We start from the raw sequence: 15980 nt of genomic DNA, 5'->3' as shown, positions 1-15980 counted from the left end.
CCAGCACAGCGTTAAACAACGCGGCTCACATCTGTCGCCTGTTTGTTTTCCCCTCCTGTCCCCAGAGAAGGCCCATGTACACAGGCAGAACGCAGCCATGGCAGTGACAGCTGGGCTGGGCTTCTCCCCCACAACACTGAGATGCATAGGGGCAGCACTGCTATAAAAACTGCAGCCTCTTAACCCTCCCTCCACTTAGCAGAGGGTTTGGATTTAAAAAATACATGTACATGTGCCACACAAGCACATAGAAATGTATTAGCTATGCATATACATGATGCATTATGTGTAAGGGGCATAAATTTACACAGACAGATTGCTCTTCGTTTATGCTAACGGGGGTCAGAGTACGCCTAACCTCGGGAGCAGAAGGTGGTGGTGTTTGTAATAGCCTTTTGTTCTCCAAGGAGATCATTCTCTGGGCTGGGCCCCAGGAAAGGCTGGTCCCTCCGGCAGATGAATGCTGCCGTTGCTGCTGGGGTTACGTGATGGCAGAGCTGTGAAGCTGTTGACCGTGGTCTTCATCCAAAAATTCCAGCTGGATTTTATATATCTCTAAATCCTAAGGCTTTTGTTGAGTATCTCGGAGATATGGCCCAGGATGGAATTGTATGGAAAAGAAGTTGAGGAAAGAAGCCTTCAATAAAAATCTTTACTTCAAAAATGGGTGAAGCATTCTGTGTTCAGAGGATCTGGTAATCTTGATTCCAGATCAGTGATTGCAGTTATGGTTTTATACTAACTATTCTTTTTGCTCCCAGGAATCATTTATGAGGCCAAATAAAAGCAGAACTAGCTCCTAAAAGAATCTTGATTCCTGACTTACACAACAAAATGGTACAGATTTAGTGTTAGTACCTCCCTGGAAAACCAAAAATAAATTACAAGAAAGGGAACAGTAATCATAGATACCAGTTTGGCTCATTCAAAGCATTCAAAGCTGGTTAATGTTAACAATTGTCCTGGACAAAAAATGACCACATGAGACACAGGGGATGCTTTTATGGACATTCTGTGCTTGGGAGAGAAGTAAGTCCTGTCTCCATGCTGCACGCTGAAATCAGAGCACAAATTCTCTGGGATATGTTTGGGCTGGGGAAACTAAGCACGCAATCTCCTCAAGAAAACGTAATGCTGCCTCGTTGAAGTGCTGTTAACACGGATGATGTTTGATAACCAGGTACATAAAACCTGGGTAGCTGTGGTGCTCACTTGGCGTTACTGGGGCAGGAGGCCACTGACCAGGGGCTCCGGCTGCTCCCATTCCCCTCCCATAAAGCTCCCTGCAAAGGGAACAGGTTGGAAATTGAGCCTGGCAATGAAGAGGGGTTCATTAATTTTGTCTCATTCCCATCTTCTGTCTTTTTTTCTGCCATTTGCACTCTTTCTCTCCTTGAGTGCAGAAGGAACATGCCTCCATTCCTCCACTGAGGGTTTATTCTGGAGGAAACGTTTTAGGTCGCCATGACATCCTAGAGGGAAACGCAGTTTATAAATACAGCAGGGCCTAGCGCTACGAGGAAACATTTTATCAGAGAGCCCCGAACTGACGATTCAATTATTTTTCAATAAAACATCAGGGGAATGCACAAACAGCTGCTCGCATCCTTCCACACAGCAAGTCAAACTTCAAGGGGAACAATAGCTGGCAAAAGGGGAGCCATCGCGGAGGCGGTGACAATGGGTTTCCTTACTCGGGGCTTTGTTTGATTTCCTCGTCTCAGTTTTGAACTCCCTCCGCCGGAGAAAGGCGAGGGGGTAGGACGGGGAGAGAGGGAAGCAGGCAGAGGGGAAGGAGGGTCAGTGGGAGTTAAAGCCTTTTGCAGCCTTTCTCTCCCATTCATGTGGTAATTGGGTGTCAAGCAGAGATCAGTAAGATGGAGCCCGGCCTCTGTGCCCGGGTTAAACTGCAGCAGAAAGAAAGCGGGAGCTGAACCGATGGAGGCCTGAATGTCATTAGGGCGGGAGGAAGCTCCTCTCCCCCGGGAGCCCTTCTGCCGGGGTGCTGGGCTGGGGGGGCCGCTTCCCATTCAGGGCATCCCTCAAAGCGGCCAGACAAAGCGGGAGGGCGTCCGAACAATGCCGCACCCCCGGCTCTACCTTCAATAGGGAGCTCTAAACAGGCGTTTAACCTTCAGAATAGCTGAAAGTGATACTCAAAGCTGAGGGGGTGGCTCGCCCGCCGCTGTTAGCCTCTTCCTGCGGCCCAGCCGGCGGCCACTTGGATGGCCGGGGGCAGGAGGAAGGTTTTGGCTGCCCTCGCTTCCTCAGGCTCCTTGGCACAGCGCTGCGGGTGTGCCCGGCCCCGTGCAGGTCGTGGGAGGTGTCACCTCCAGGGCAGGATCAGGCCACAGATCGTGCCCGGGCTGGCAGGATGCTGGGAAGACTGCTCCGCACTCTCGAGGATGGGACTAGAGGAAGGCAGGGCTGTAGGGGTCATATCCCACTTTACAGGTCTGGGATCATTTGTCGAGGGATCAGGGAAGATCTGGGCAATGACCCACATCCTGAGCAGGAATATGTTCTGGACTTTGATAGCATCACCATCGCCTGCAAGTCCTGGGGTTGCCAGCCTGTACTGCATGATCTTAACTGCCCAAACCTCTGCCAGAGTCCGATTCCTGACTTACACAACTAAATGGTACAGATGGCCTGCCATCATTTGCATGGATTTTTAATGAACCAGGAGAAAAGCAGATCAAACCTAGGGTTACTTTGGAAGGTGGGATTTGCCCTGAAATGGACCAGGCTCAAAGAAAGCAGAGCAGGACCCATCCCTGCTCCCTGAGCCTTGCTCAGCTGGAGTCCAGCCATCCCTTGCTGTCCAGGAGCCCAGAAGCAAACAACCCTAAGAACATTATCTTCCCTTCTGAAGCCTCTCTCAATAGGAAAGGAAAGCTGCTGTCCCTTCCCTCTCACACAGCATGATGAAATCTTCACAGACCATCATTTTTGGTGGAATCCCTGGCCACACAGTCCCTTCAAACTGGAGAGGGAGAAGCCACTGCTAGCCCTTCTGGTTACACTGGAACCACTCAGGGGAATCAAGTATTTCCATTTCTAAAGAGTGCACCAAAGGATAGTCTCTTCTTTAGTCCAGAATATTTCCCTGTCACTCCTTAAAAGCAAAGCCAGCTCCCCAGCGTGCAGAGGAGCAGGCAGCTGTCATTGTTTGGGAAGGCTCTGGCAGACCAAGAGTGGCAGGAGGAGGCTGGAGAGATGCAGTGTTAAAGATTGTCACAGATTTTCTCAGCAGCAGAAATTAATTTCACCCAGAAAGGTTCTGAGCAACTTGCAAAACCCCCACCTGCATTAAGGCTAAAATACACTCCAGTTTTGCACACCAAGCATGGCCTGGCTGGACTGGACCTAGAGCAGGTCAGAAAGAAAGTTGCCACATTTTTTGTCTTGATATATTGTCACTGTCCAGGACACAGGGTCTGGGAGAAGCAGTCATCTCCATGGGGAAGAGTTCATTTCGTTTGTAAAGCTCTTTGGCTTTGCTTAAATCAGCAGTTTGATAATAAGCCTGGAAAGGATTTTAATGTTTTCTTAACCTCATGCAAACAGAATTTTAAGTATTTTAATTAAAACAGAACAATACCTCGTATTTTATGTATAGGACTTTTATCTACATGCAGCTGTTGAGCCAGACTAGTGCATTGATCAAAGGGGAGGGATGTCTCACAAGGTGTCTCTAATCATACAGGATTCAATTATCCTTCCTTAAAACTGCACAAATAAAAAGATATTTTTAAAAATCAGACTATGATTAAACACTGGCCACTTCATTCCAAATACCTCTCTGCTGGAAGTGTTGTGTCTCAGCATTGATCCCAGGCTCAGCACCACATCTGCACTTGTATTTCTGGCCCAAGAGCCGCAGGGACACTTGCACATAAACTTCATTTTTCCAGAGGAGCTGGGACTTTGGAAAGGCCCCAGGATTTCAACCCAAAGCTGACAGCCAGCGGAAAACCTCTAATTGGTGTAGCTGGGTGTTTCGGGGAATCTTGAAGCACTGCCAAGTGCGACACAACCCTCCTCAGTCAGGACAAACACAGCGCCAATAGTGAATGGTCCCCAGGCACCAGATCTCCAGAGGGGACCAACCCCCCAACACCAGTGTTGATGGGCAGGGGGGCTCCTTTGAGCATTACTCAGAGCTATGAACATACCTCCCTGGGGCTTCCCTCTTCCTGGAAAATCCTCTGGCACAGAGATGTGTGTGGCACATGCACACCTCAGCCCTCTGGCACAGCCCTGCAGGTCTTTGCTGTTGATGGGCTGTGTACCGGAGCCCTCCATGATGTCTGCTGAGCTCTTTCCCAGTGACTCAGCACCTCCCATCTTCCCAGAGCAGGAGCTCTCACCTCGGAGGGGCCTCATCCTGCTCCTCTTGCCTGCATTGTGCAGCTGCCCCTCCTCACAGCTAGCCTGAAATACAGGGCTTGGGGTGAGCTCCTGGCTTTGCTCCAGCCAGGGCCCAGCTAACTTATGTTAGCACCACCAAGGGCTACATCCTGCTCCTCTCACAGGCCTGTAATTCTCATCCATCTCCAACACCCAACAGTGCAAGGCAGTCTCCATTTGTATAGGCTCACTTGCAAACAAGTAGCAGCCGTATTTCCATAAGCTTCCAAAGCTGTTCACATCTGTGTTTAACAAGCAGTGCCCTGAATGCACAATTTCCTCAGCAGGCTTTTTTAACCTACCCTGCTCTCAGACAGACAGAAACACAGCGCTGAGCTTTGCCCTGCAACCCCTCTTTCTTCAGCACAGCCATGTCCTGCAGGGAGTACAGTCCCTCTGTATCCTCCTCTACTACTCCAAACCACCCATCTCCCAATGACGCCCAGGTCTGACTTCAGGGAGGCCAAGCTTTTCCTCATTGCCTTTAGCAGAAGGCTGGATGAGGGCCGGTGGTTCAGGTCGCTGCCCACCACCCACCTGGCACAGCTGGATGACCTCACTGCTGCCCAAGTCTCCAGCAGGCACAGTCTCCAGCCAGGAGCCAGAGCACAGCGGACACCAGTGCCAGGGATTGCCACTGGCCCCAAATCCAGCACCATTCTCTGTATCCGGAACTTCCTCTCCACCTCAGGCACCCACCCTGCGTGGGTAACCCCCCCTGCTCCAACACCCCACCCTTGCAGGGCTCTGAGCCGCGCCAGGGCTGTGAAAGCCCCGGGAGCGTCTCCCGGAGGGGAGGCGATCGCCGAGCCCAGCCTGCCCTCCTCTGGTGGCTGCGAGGGGAACACGGCTCACAGGAGGGAGCAGAGCACCTGCAGAGCCACCACTGCTGCACTCCCCGGGCCCTAAATATGGGCAAAGCCATGCTGTTTGAGGGCTGAGCCCTCCGGATGCTGCAGGGCTGTGGGGGTGATGTCTGTTTTCCACCAGCTGCTTTGGTGAGTGCCCAGGGGACTGAAAATCTAAAATTAAAGCTTTCAGCTTAGAGGTGTTGGAGAGGACACCGATTTGAACATGTCCAAAGGTGAAGGTGGTATATAAAGGATGCAAATTTCCAACACTTTTCTTACGGTGTGTTTCACCAGGCAACACATTTCACTCAGGCTCATGGAAGATACTTGTCCCTGGAAGCCCCATACCAAGAAGGAGCAGGGTCACCAGGGTTGGATGCAGAAGGTCTAAAAGATGGTTCTGGCAGCAAGGGAAGTAGAATGGCTACCAAAAAACTTGTCTGCAAGGGCAGAAATGCGTGGACTAACACAGAGAGAAGCAGCAGAAAGAGAAAACAGAACAGGAGAGGGGTGGAATACCTCATGTCCCAGGGTAAACAGGGAGAACTGGGCCAGAACAAATTGGGATGGCAATGCTGAGGACGGAACAAAGAAAAACAGGGTGTGGACAGTTGGTGGAGGAAACTGAGGAGGGTCTGATCAACATGTTGTGTTCACACAGTCATTAAACCCAGCAGCAAGGGGCTTGTTCCCCCTGCTCTAAGATGAGCCAAAATGCACACATGAAGGTGATGGTCTGGAGTGGCAGTCCCCAAACCAGCACAGTCCCCCACGTTCCCTCACAGAGCAGGACTGTACAAGGAAGAGGTAGGAAACACCAGCATAGGCCCATACTTGTGTTTAATTGTGAGACTGGGACGGACTGGGGCAGGCAGATATGTTGGTGTGGAAGCACAGCTAGAAGAGTAGACACACCCTGCCCTCACAAAAGACAGATGCTGTTTTAAGGAGTAACCCTGCTAAAAGCATAAAAACAAATTATTAAAATAATAATAATAAAAAAAGCAACCCAACCCAGAGTTTTCTCTGGAAGAGAAATTTCTGCTTGTTTTCTGAGGACTGGAATTGAACATCACAGCTGAGGCTGTTTCATGTCAGACACAACATGGGGAATTCACATAGTACAAGTCAGGTGTTTCACATGGACATTTCAGTTCAGGGCCCTGCTCTGGTGCTTGAGACAGGGAGAGCTCTTTTGGGAAGGGATGCAGAGCATATGAAGTCAGGCTCTCACAGAGGCCACCCTCCAGAGGATGTTCTCTGCCCAGGCAAGTTACCTCCTGAGTACATCTAAGCAAAGGCAAACTGGGCCCTTCTTCCAACTCTCCCACTTGCTTTCTGCAAGGAAGAAGATCCACAAAACAATGCTGCATCTACAAAAGATGGAAGTAAAAGACCCAGAGAAGTGTCCACAAGACAGTGGGATTTGCTCATATCTTCCACCATGGAGCAAGGCCACAAGGACATTTACAGTTGCACCCACGCTGGAAGAGGAGAATCAGTCTCTGATGAGCATCCCACCTCCCTGCGAGAGAAAAGGATTCTCCAAGAGAGGACAGGTCTGGGCTATCCCTCCACCTACTGCACAAACCCGGGACACATTCAAAAGTACAGACAATAAATTAAGATTGAAAAAAAAAGTCAGCGTGTATTACATACATACATATATATATATATATATATATACACACACACATATATATATATGTATAATATAATATAATGTGCGTGTGATTGTGAAAAATAGAAATGTCATCCCCAGGAGAGAGAAAGGTATGGCAGAAACACACCCCTGTCCCCCTCCTGAGCCAAACATTACCCTGGCTCCCCTGATTCACAGCAGACACATCACACCAGCAAGGCTGAGCAGAGGGAAGGGGTTGTGCCTGGCACCCACCTTCCCTCTGCCAGCTGGGTCTGTGTGCCAAGGAGGGGCTGGTGGTAGAGGAGTGGGGAAGAGGCCAGCACTGGTCCCTTCATGGCCTTCACAAAGAAGGGCTGCTGAAGGCAGGAACAGATGGGGAAAGACAGGAAAAGCAAAGTGGAATGGCAGGGCCCCATTCTTCCCCAGCTGGCCCTGCCCTGCCCCTCCCATGGCATGGGAGCACCACCATTGTACCAAACAGAAAATAAAGCCATAATGAATCAATGCTTTGGTATGTGACCATCCCCCTCCCCTCAATCCCCTCTATGTTCCCCCCAAACCCTTATCTGTAAAACTTGTCAAATAAAATCTCTAGCATGCCTTTTATATCACTCCTTCCTTCCCCAGTGCCTGCCTTGCCCCCTCTCCCCAGCAGGATTTGGGAGGTGCCTTGCTCGAGCCCCACCAGTTACAGCTTCTGGGCTCCTGACTGGATTCTGCCGAATGCTGCCTGGTCCAGTGGCAGGTAACAGCCTTGCCTGGAGTCCAGAAAATACAACCTGTCCTTCACCAGTGTGGGGTCAAAGCCCTGCTTCCGCAGCTCCATCTTCTGGAACTTGTAAGTGCCTGGAATGGGGAGAGAAGAAGGAGTAAGGGCTCACTAGCCACACACACTTCCAACCCCACCACACCTGTGTTGCCCCAGACCCAGCCTTACATCCCCGTGCCTCAAAACCACCTGAGGAACTGGCCACAGGCTCTGTGGGGCAGAGGCTCCATCCCCACCCTACAGACTGACCTCTGTAACCAGGTTTTCCCCTCCCAGGCTCCCCCAGCTCCATGTCCAGTGTGAGCATGCATGCCATAGCTCACTTGTCTTGGAGACTTCATGCAGGAACCGCAGAAAGACAGGACGTGCATACAGTGGCAGGGCCTTTTTCAGCTTGCTGGAGAAGTCTTCTAGGTCACAGGAGTTCTCCGGGTCAGCAATGGCTGCCATTCCTGCCCTCCCTTCAATCCCTAAGAGGCAGAGAATGAAGAGCACTCAGACACACTGTCCTTGTAGCACCATCTCCCCTCTGCCCTGCACCAGCAAGACCCTGCTTTGTACTGAGGCGCTGGCACATCCTGCTGTGTCATCACCCTATGGCCATGGCTACCAGTGACACCCTGCAGTCACAGTCATGGCCAGAGAGGACACAGGGTCCTTACAAACCAGCCAGAATCATACCAAAGCCTGAGAGAGTGAGGAAACCCTCTGGTTCCTGCTAGCCATACCCGTTGTGGCCTCTTCCCAGCTCACCCACAGGGAACCTCAGTCCACCCTCTTGTCAAAGGACACATCAATCTGGACACGCAGGACATGCCCACATTCAAGTATTGGAGGCCTGCCTGCCTCTCCTGATTGTTCCACTTCCCTCTCAGCTACCTGGGACCTCCACACCATAAACCACCACGTCCGTCAGGTTGAGGATGCGGCTCAGTGTTCCCTCCACCTCTGTGGTGGAGACGTTCTCCCCTTTCCATCGGAACGTGTCCCCAGTGCGGTCTCGGAAGTACATGTAGCCATATTTGTCCATCACCAGGACATCCCCTATCGGAAAGCAATGAATAGGCAAAAAAAATGAGGTGTCAGCTCGGATGACCCTGGAGCATCTCAGGGCAGTGCCACTACCCTGGGAGAGTCCCCACTCCCACACACATGCTTTTCTCCACTACTCCCAGCAGATAGAGGGGTCCTGCTGGCCTCACCTGTGAGATAGGCAGCGTCCCCTTTTGTAAATACATCCCTGGCAATTTTCTTGTTGGTGGCTGACTGATTCAGGTAGCCATCGAAGTGCTGCAGGGGATTGCTCCTGACAATGCGACCCACCAGTTGCCCTGGCTCCCCTGCAGTGAGAAGAGGGGATGAAGGGGGGAAACACGACCACCCCCCCAAGCAAAAAGGTGTCTAATTGGGTTGGTGTGGTTTAACTGAGCAGAGACAAATCCAGAGAAATTATCCTCAGGTATCATGAAACACTCACACTCACACAAGGCTGAGGAGATTTTATCCCTGCAGTTGTCCTCACCTGGTTTGCAGCTGATACAGACACCATCCGGTCCCCGGATTAGCTCCATAGTGTCTTCATCCACTTTCACCAAACCAATGGGGTACACACCTGGTAGGATCCTACTGTTGAAGCCACATGACCCAACCTAGCACAGAAAGAACTGAGCTGTGGGTAGCAAGGACATTTGTCCCACCTGAACACACTGCTCACACACTCCCACACACAACAGAGGTGGCATTACACAACAGCCAAAACCCCTCTGGGTGGATGGCAACCCGTCCCAAGGAGCAAACAGCTCATTTGGGTTTCCAACCCTGCCCAAGCCAGCTGTCACCCTTTGGGACATGAGGGAGGATAGTGGGGCCTTACATTGCCATCAAAGTTTCCCAGGCTGCAGTTGCACTCGGTGGCCCCGTAGAATTCGGCCACCTGGGTGATGCCAAAGCGGGCCATGAATTCCCTCCAGATAGAGGCCCGAAGCCCATTGCCCAGGGCCATGCGCACCCGGTGCTGCCTCTCAGTGTCCTGGTATGGCTGGTTCAGCAGGTAGCGGCAGATCTCCCCGATGTACTGCACAATCTGGGAGCAACAGACAGGAAAGAATCACTAGGATCCCTCTGCCAGGCCCTGGGTTGTCTGAGGTTTCTTCAGAGCAGGAAGGAACGGCACAACATACCCAAAGTTTGCTAAAGAGGCTGCAGTAAAAAGAAGTTCTGCTAACTCGTCCAGCCTGTCCTTCCCAGGTTAACCCACCTCTCCAGGCTGTGACCCATCCACTATCTCCTGGCTAATGTTGGAATGCGAGAAGGACCCATGAAGCTACCAGCCCAGGTGGGAAGGACACAACCCCACCTGGACAGACAGAACCCGTCCAGGTGTCCCCCACTTCCAGCAGCTGAGCTGTCCCCAGCATGGCACGGACCCCAGACTTCACTGCCCACTCCCCACTGGCCCCTTGCCTCGTGGCCTCACCGTGCAGTTGTATTTCACACAGTCCTCCCAAAAGTGTGAGGCTGAGAACTTCTTGCGGATGACAACCGTCATGCCCTGCAGCAGGCACTGCCCAATCCCCACGATGTTCCCTGCAGAGAGGCAGCCAGGAAAGCCCTCAGTCCCCAAACACCTCCAGCTCAGCCCACTGGGGAAAACTGGCAGGGCAAGGCAGAGGCTATGGCTGGTTAATAGCAGTGGGGATTCACCCAGCCAAAGCCCCGAGGACCACTGGTACAAGGGAGGAGACACATGGCAGTACTATGTAGAGCAGCACTTCACACCTAAACATCCCAGCATGCCTCAGTCAGCCACGCAGGCACTGCTCCCCCTAGACTTTCCCCCCTTACTTTCCACAGGGAGCAGCAATAAGGAACAGGTATTCCAAACCCAGGGTAGGATAGCACCCTCCTCGCACAATCCCTGCTCCACAGGTCAGCCACATCAATTCTTGGCTTCCAGGGAAAAAGCAGAAAGTGCTTCAGTCACACACTGCAAGCAGCAGTCTCATCCTCCTCAACATGGAGATCACAGCCACACCAGCCTCCAGCCTGAGCCCTGGTCCTGGCTGAGGGAAGAGTCAGTCCCAGGATGCCAGGCTCTGTATGGCACACATTACCTGCAGCATGATAGAGTGGGAGGCAGTCGTATATCACATCGTCGGACCTCATCCGAAAACCGTAAAAAACTAAGCTGGACATGCGGAAGTACCTGATGGGAGGGTGAAAAGGCATGTCAGGAGCAGGGTCAGGGGTGCTCTGCTAGGACAGGGCAGAGTTCAGACCCATCCTCCCTGAGCCCCTGTCCACAGCCTTACCGGCAGTTCACCACAATGGCAGCCTTGGGCAGCCCTGTCGTGCCAGAGGTGTAGATGTAGAAGAGTTTATCTGGGGAACAATGAGGAGACATGGTCATATTCCCAATCAGGAGAGGGGAACAAACAAAATTTAAACACTCTACACATGCCAGCTGAGCCAAAACTCTCATGTAACAGCTCCAAGAACATGCTGGGATTACCCCAGGCAGATCAGGTTTGTTGGACACATGGAGGGTATGACAGCATACTGCTCCACACAGGGCTGGCTTCCAAAACTGAAGTAAGACCCATCCCAAACAACCCTTGCCACTGTCATCCCCAGCACCTTGCCAGAGTTGTAACCAGCTGACCCTCAAAATCACCACGTCTGGCCCCAAGAACTGACCACATACCAAGAAAGCCCTTATTAGGGGGAACTGGCTGGTGTCGCTGGGCCATCTGCAGGAGGGGGTCCAGGTGTTTTGCACCAGGAAGGACGGATTTGGGATTTTCTTCCCCGGACCAGAAGAGATGGATGGATTTATCCAGGGAGGACTGCACTTCCTGCATTGCTGAGAAAATAAAGGAGAGAGCTGGAGAAAAGCAGCAGGGTGGCTACAGCACAGAGACCTCCTGTCCTCCTTGACATTCAGAGAGATGCCCTGCCCCAGGTAGCAGTACCCCCAATGTGCTTGTCAGAGTCCCCAAAGGGCTCACAGCCATCCCAGGCAGATGTCGTTCCCATGATTAACAGATGCTGGGGCCACAGCCCAGACCTCTTCAGGGACCAGAAGATCCTGTTTTCCACCTTTCCCCATCCAAAACCTCTTTGGTGCCAAGAGGTCTGTTGACACCATGAACCTCAGAGGTGTGGGTTGAAACACACAAGGAACTGGAGCCAAGGTGCTGCAGGGGTGTAGCAATAGCCATAGAGAGCAATGGGAGGCTCCTCCCGTGCAGTGGGGCAGGCATAGCCCAACCCAGGTCTCCATGCTGGGAATGGACCCAAGAGACACAAGGATCCTTATACCCAGGCTAACCTGCTTGGGAGGCAGACAGCACTGCTCAGTGTCCAAAGGAATCAACAACAACAACAAAAAACAAACCCAAATCTATTTTCTGCATGATTCAACTGTCCACTCTCTTCCAGATCTCTGTTCTGTGGTGGGCAGGAAAGGAACACTGAACCCACTGACTAGACACACCTCCCTCCATCCAAAGCACACCCAAAACATTTACCAGCTCCTCACCTTCCATCATTTCCACCCCAAAAACCACAGCTTTGGAGGTGGAGATGGTGATGCAGTGCAGCAAGGCCTCCGAGCGCAGGTGGGAATTCACGAGGGCCGTCTCCACCCCGATCTTGGCCAGGCCCAGCCACAGCCCCACGTACTGATTGCGGGACTCCATGAAAAGTGCCACTACGTCACCCGAGCGGAAACCTTGGCCATTGAAGAAATTGGCCACCTGGTTGGAGTACTCGTCCAGCTGACGGAAGGTCCAGCTCTCCCCTGTGCCTTGGAAGATCAGGGCTGTCTTCTCTGGATACTTCCTCACCGTCTTCTGGAAGATCTTGGGGATTGTGCTCTTCTCCCTCACATGCCTCCACACCTGCCACTTCACACGCAACAGGACCAGCCCCGTGCTGCCAAAGGAAGGGGAGCAAGAGGGCAGCTGCTCAGAGACCCCTGCAAAACCACTTCCTGCAGCAAAGCCAGCACAGCACAAGGACCTTCTGAGGAGCTGCAGCAGCCCAGCGCTTACACCAGACCCCACTCTAGGTCAGCAGCAGCTCTGCATGCTCCCCTGAGCAGTGTGCACTTAGGCAGAACACACATGCAAAAATGCTCATAGCCAGAGACTGATGGAAGCCAGGGAGAGATGTGTTTTGGAAGACTGCAGACAGGGATGTCCTCAATCAAAGGGGCATTTTTGAGCTTTGGGTGCTCTCCAAGAGGTACCACTGCTCCCTCCTCACAAATCCTTGCCAGGAGCTGGCACAGGCTGATACCAACTCAGAATGAACCTTATACAGGGGTCTGGTGCTATGCCAGCAGCTTTAGGGACAGGATGAAATACAAGGACAGTCAACAGACTTTGAGCTCAGCTGAAATCTATCCTTCTTGGGAAAAGTTTGCCCAAGAGTTTGGAGTCACCCGGACGTGGCAGAGGGAGATCTCCTTCCAGCCAGGCCAGGTGCCAGCAGAAACCCAGCCTTTGCAAGGAGTCAGGGCTGTGCTCACACATACACCAAGGCAGAGCAGAGGGCCAGGAGTGGATGGTTGGGCCATCCCAGCCAGAACACCTACCTGACATCCCTTGATACTGTCTTGAGGAATACGAGGAAGAAGTCCCATCCACCAGATGCCAGGTAGAAGATGAAGAGAGCAGGGATGGCCTGGGCCCAGGACAGTTCCAGAGTGACCCTGAAGAACAGCAGCACAGCTGCAAAAGCAGCCAAACGCAGCATCGTGGCCTGCAGGGAGAGAGAAACCACAGCAATCAACCCACGCACATTGGACCTGGTGATAACAATCCCATGGGCGTGGGATGCTTGAGCAGCCCCCAATTTCCTGGATGAGGTCCCTGAGTCATCAGTCCTCGTGGCAGTGAGGATGTAACCCAGCAGCACAGAGCTCCCAGAGATGTAACTTTATCTGACCTTGGAGATGGTCTCCAATTGAGCCATCAGCACAGCATTGCTTGGTGCAAGCCCAGATCCTGGCCATTCCCACCTGGGGAGCCACATCCTGCACACCAGCCAGGAGTCTGGCCACGCCCAAAGATGCAGGACAAAGTCATTTCCATGGATGTGGAAACATGAGATGCAGGACAAAGTCACTTCCACGGATGTGTGAGCAAAGTCATGGCAGGAGACTTTGTACAGATGATTGGAAGCCTCCACTCCACTCCAGAATCCCTCCATCCTCAAAATCCAGAGTCTCCCAGGCCAAGAGCATGAGTTCTCCTGCATGCCTGGCTCCAGGACAGCCGTCACAGCTGTTGGAAGAGCACAGCTTCACGTGCTCCGTGACACAGCTCAGGCAGGATCAGGGACAGGAAACTCAGTTCCCTGTGCTCTGTTTGTGTTTGCAAACTCTCATGTTGGCAGGCAGTTTCCTGCCCTGGCTAGGCTGAAGACACTGCCAGAGCAGGTCAGGGATGAGGTCAGGCTGGAGTGGGCAGAACAAGGGCTGTCAATGCTGCCAGGAGTGCCCAGGCCCCTGCCCCATTCCCTGGGGACAGTGACTTCATCTCTGGTACTCATCCCTCCAAAACAGCATCTCTGTCCCCATCCTAGCCACATCCCAGAAGTGGCTCTGAGACTCAGAGACAGTGATCTAGCAATGGCTCTTTTCAGGCAACAGCACTGGGAGGAGGAAAATGACAGAGATGTGACCCTCACAGTTCCTAGATAAAACTGGCCCTTCCTGGCATGGACACAGGCCAAATAGGAAGGAAACACTTGCATCATTTCCCTCCCGAAGACTGATTCACTGCTCTGAAGCTGGAAGCCCTGCATGGGCTCTTCTATAACTGGTGGGGCTGGGAGCCACACTTGTGGCTTTCCCTCTGCTCTGTGCCGTCCTCCCATATCCAATGAGCTTCTGTGGATTTGCTATCAGATGCTGTCAGGGTGGGAACCCAGGCAGTGCCACATGGTCACTGTGCCCTGACATGTCTCATTTGTTGGCTATCCCACCTCTGAATTGTGCCGCCAGCAGCAGGCTGGGATGCATCAGAACACAAGATGCCATTCCCAGGTGGACATTTGGAGACATTCTCCCACCCATAACCCTTACCCTTAGATTCCCCCTTGTGCCAGTGACCTCTGAACACTCTCTACCAAACAGTAACCTCTGAACACTCTCCACCAAACACCTACCTCCCAGAGGTGATGTCCTCTGCCTTTTGGTAGGGCAGGATGCACTGTGTTTTTGCCTGGGAGCCTCTCTGCACTTAAACAGGGCAACTTTTAGATCACCATGAAACTACTGTGCCTCAGCTGGTGTCTGGGCCCTCCATTACAGCCTCGCAGCAGCCAGATGTGGAGAGGCAGCAGCAGAGGAGCCCCACTCTGTGTGGGCAGCAAAGTGCTTAATCTCTGGCTTGAAGGCAAGGCAGGCTCAGGCAAGCCCCTCTTATCCTCTGCTCACATCTCCACCTCACTCCGGCATCCCGGTGCCTCCTCCGGAGATAACCGGGGAGAGATTCCCAAAATATACCCGGTGTGTCGCTGCCAGAGACCTCCAACCCTGCGTTACAGATTCAGGTCTTGTCCAGCTGCATCAGCACAGAGAAAACGAAGCCCTGCTTGTGGCTCACAGCCAGCGGGCACCGAGGCAAAGCGCGGGGATCCACGCGGGGAGCCCCGAGCCCGAGGAGGGCCCGGGGAACGGGTCACAGCGTGGACAAGGGGCAGGTGGCCGGGCTGTGAGAAGCCCCAGCGCTAATGGCACCTGGGAGGCACCTGTCCCCCACCTGCCCTGGGCAGGGACCCCCGTCTCACGCTCCTGAGGACCCCAGCAGGGAGGTCGAGCAGCGCGGCTCCAGCCCCATTACAGGAGGCGGAAAGGCGGGAGGGCCCCGCGCCGGGATGCAGCCGGGCCTCGCCACCCAGCCCCGGCCAGGCCCCGGAACCGCCCGGGCACAGCCGCTCTCGGCGGGGCGAGGGCCCGCGGCGCGCTCCTGGGGACACCGGGGCACTCAGGGACCCCGGCGCTTGCCACCACGAGGAGCCCCGGTACCTCATGCGGCGGAACGGAGGGACCCCGGTGCCGCCCGCAAGGCCGCGGCGCCTGATGGGGAGACCGCGGGGCCGCCCGCGAGAAGGGAGCGCGGCCGCGGCGGCGGCGGGAACTGACGGACCGGGATGGGGAGGATGGTGCCACGCTCTTACCGGACTCCGGGGCGTCCGCTGCGGCCCGGTCACCTGCACCGGGAGCGGGGCCCGCCCGACTCTGCGGCAGGGGCGGGGAGGGGCGGGCAGCGCGGGCCGCCGGGAGCTGTAG

General features: G+C 53.5%; 1 protein-coding gene across 1 annotated transcript; it reads right to left on the bottom strand.

Annotated features, from left to right (window-relative positions):
- Window positions 1-7537: 7537 nt before the first annotated feature.
- On the bottom strand, window positions 7538-15937 carry SLC27A4 (solute carrier family 27 member 4). Its single transcript, XM_062505626.1, has 13 exons — window positions 15869-15937; window positions 13278-13444; window positions 12219-12613; window positions 11382-11540; window positions 10990-11059; window positions 10792-10883; window positions 10155-10264; window positions 9552-9761; window positions 9201-9327; window positions 8881-9018; window positions 8558-8722; window positions 8002-8148; window positions 7538-7755 (listed from the first exon to the last, which is right to left on the bottom strand). The coding sequence occupies exons 2-13, from the start codon at window positions 13436-13438 to the stop codon at window positions 7598-7600; spliced, it is 1932 nt and encodes a 643-aa protein (XP_062361610.1). The 5' UTR covers window positions 13439-13444; window positions 15869-15937; the 3' UTR covers window positions 7538-7597.
- Between the last annotated feature and the right edge of the window lie 43 nt (window positions 15938-15980).

Source organism: Cinclus cinclus, chromosome 19 (genome assembly GCF_963662255.1).
Source record: "Cinclus cinclus chromosome 19, bCinCin1.1, whole genome shotgun sequence".
Lineage (NCBI taxonomy): Eukaryota > Metazoa > Chordata > Aves > Passeriformes > Cinclidae > Cinclus > Cinclus cinclus.
Note: the sequence above shows the minus strand (reverse complement) of the source record. Positions and strands in the feature narration are given on the sequence as shown.

Coding starts and splice junctions, on each gene's coding strand:
- SLC27A4 (XM_062505626.1), bottom strand. CDS start 13,438: ATGCTGCGTTTGGCTGCTTTTGCAGCTGTGCTGCTGTTCTTCAGGGTC. Junction 12,614..13,277: donor ACAGTATCAAGGGATGTCAG/GTAGGTGTTCTG, acceptor TTCCTTTGGCAG/CACGGGGCTGGTCCTGTTGC. Junction 9,762..10,154: donor GTGTGAAATACAACTGCACG/GTGAGGCCACGA, acceptor TGTTGCTCCCAG/ATTGTGCAGTACATCGGGGA.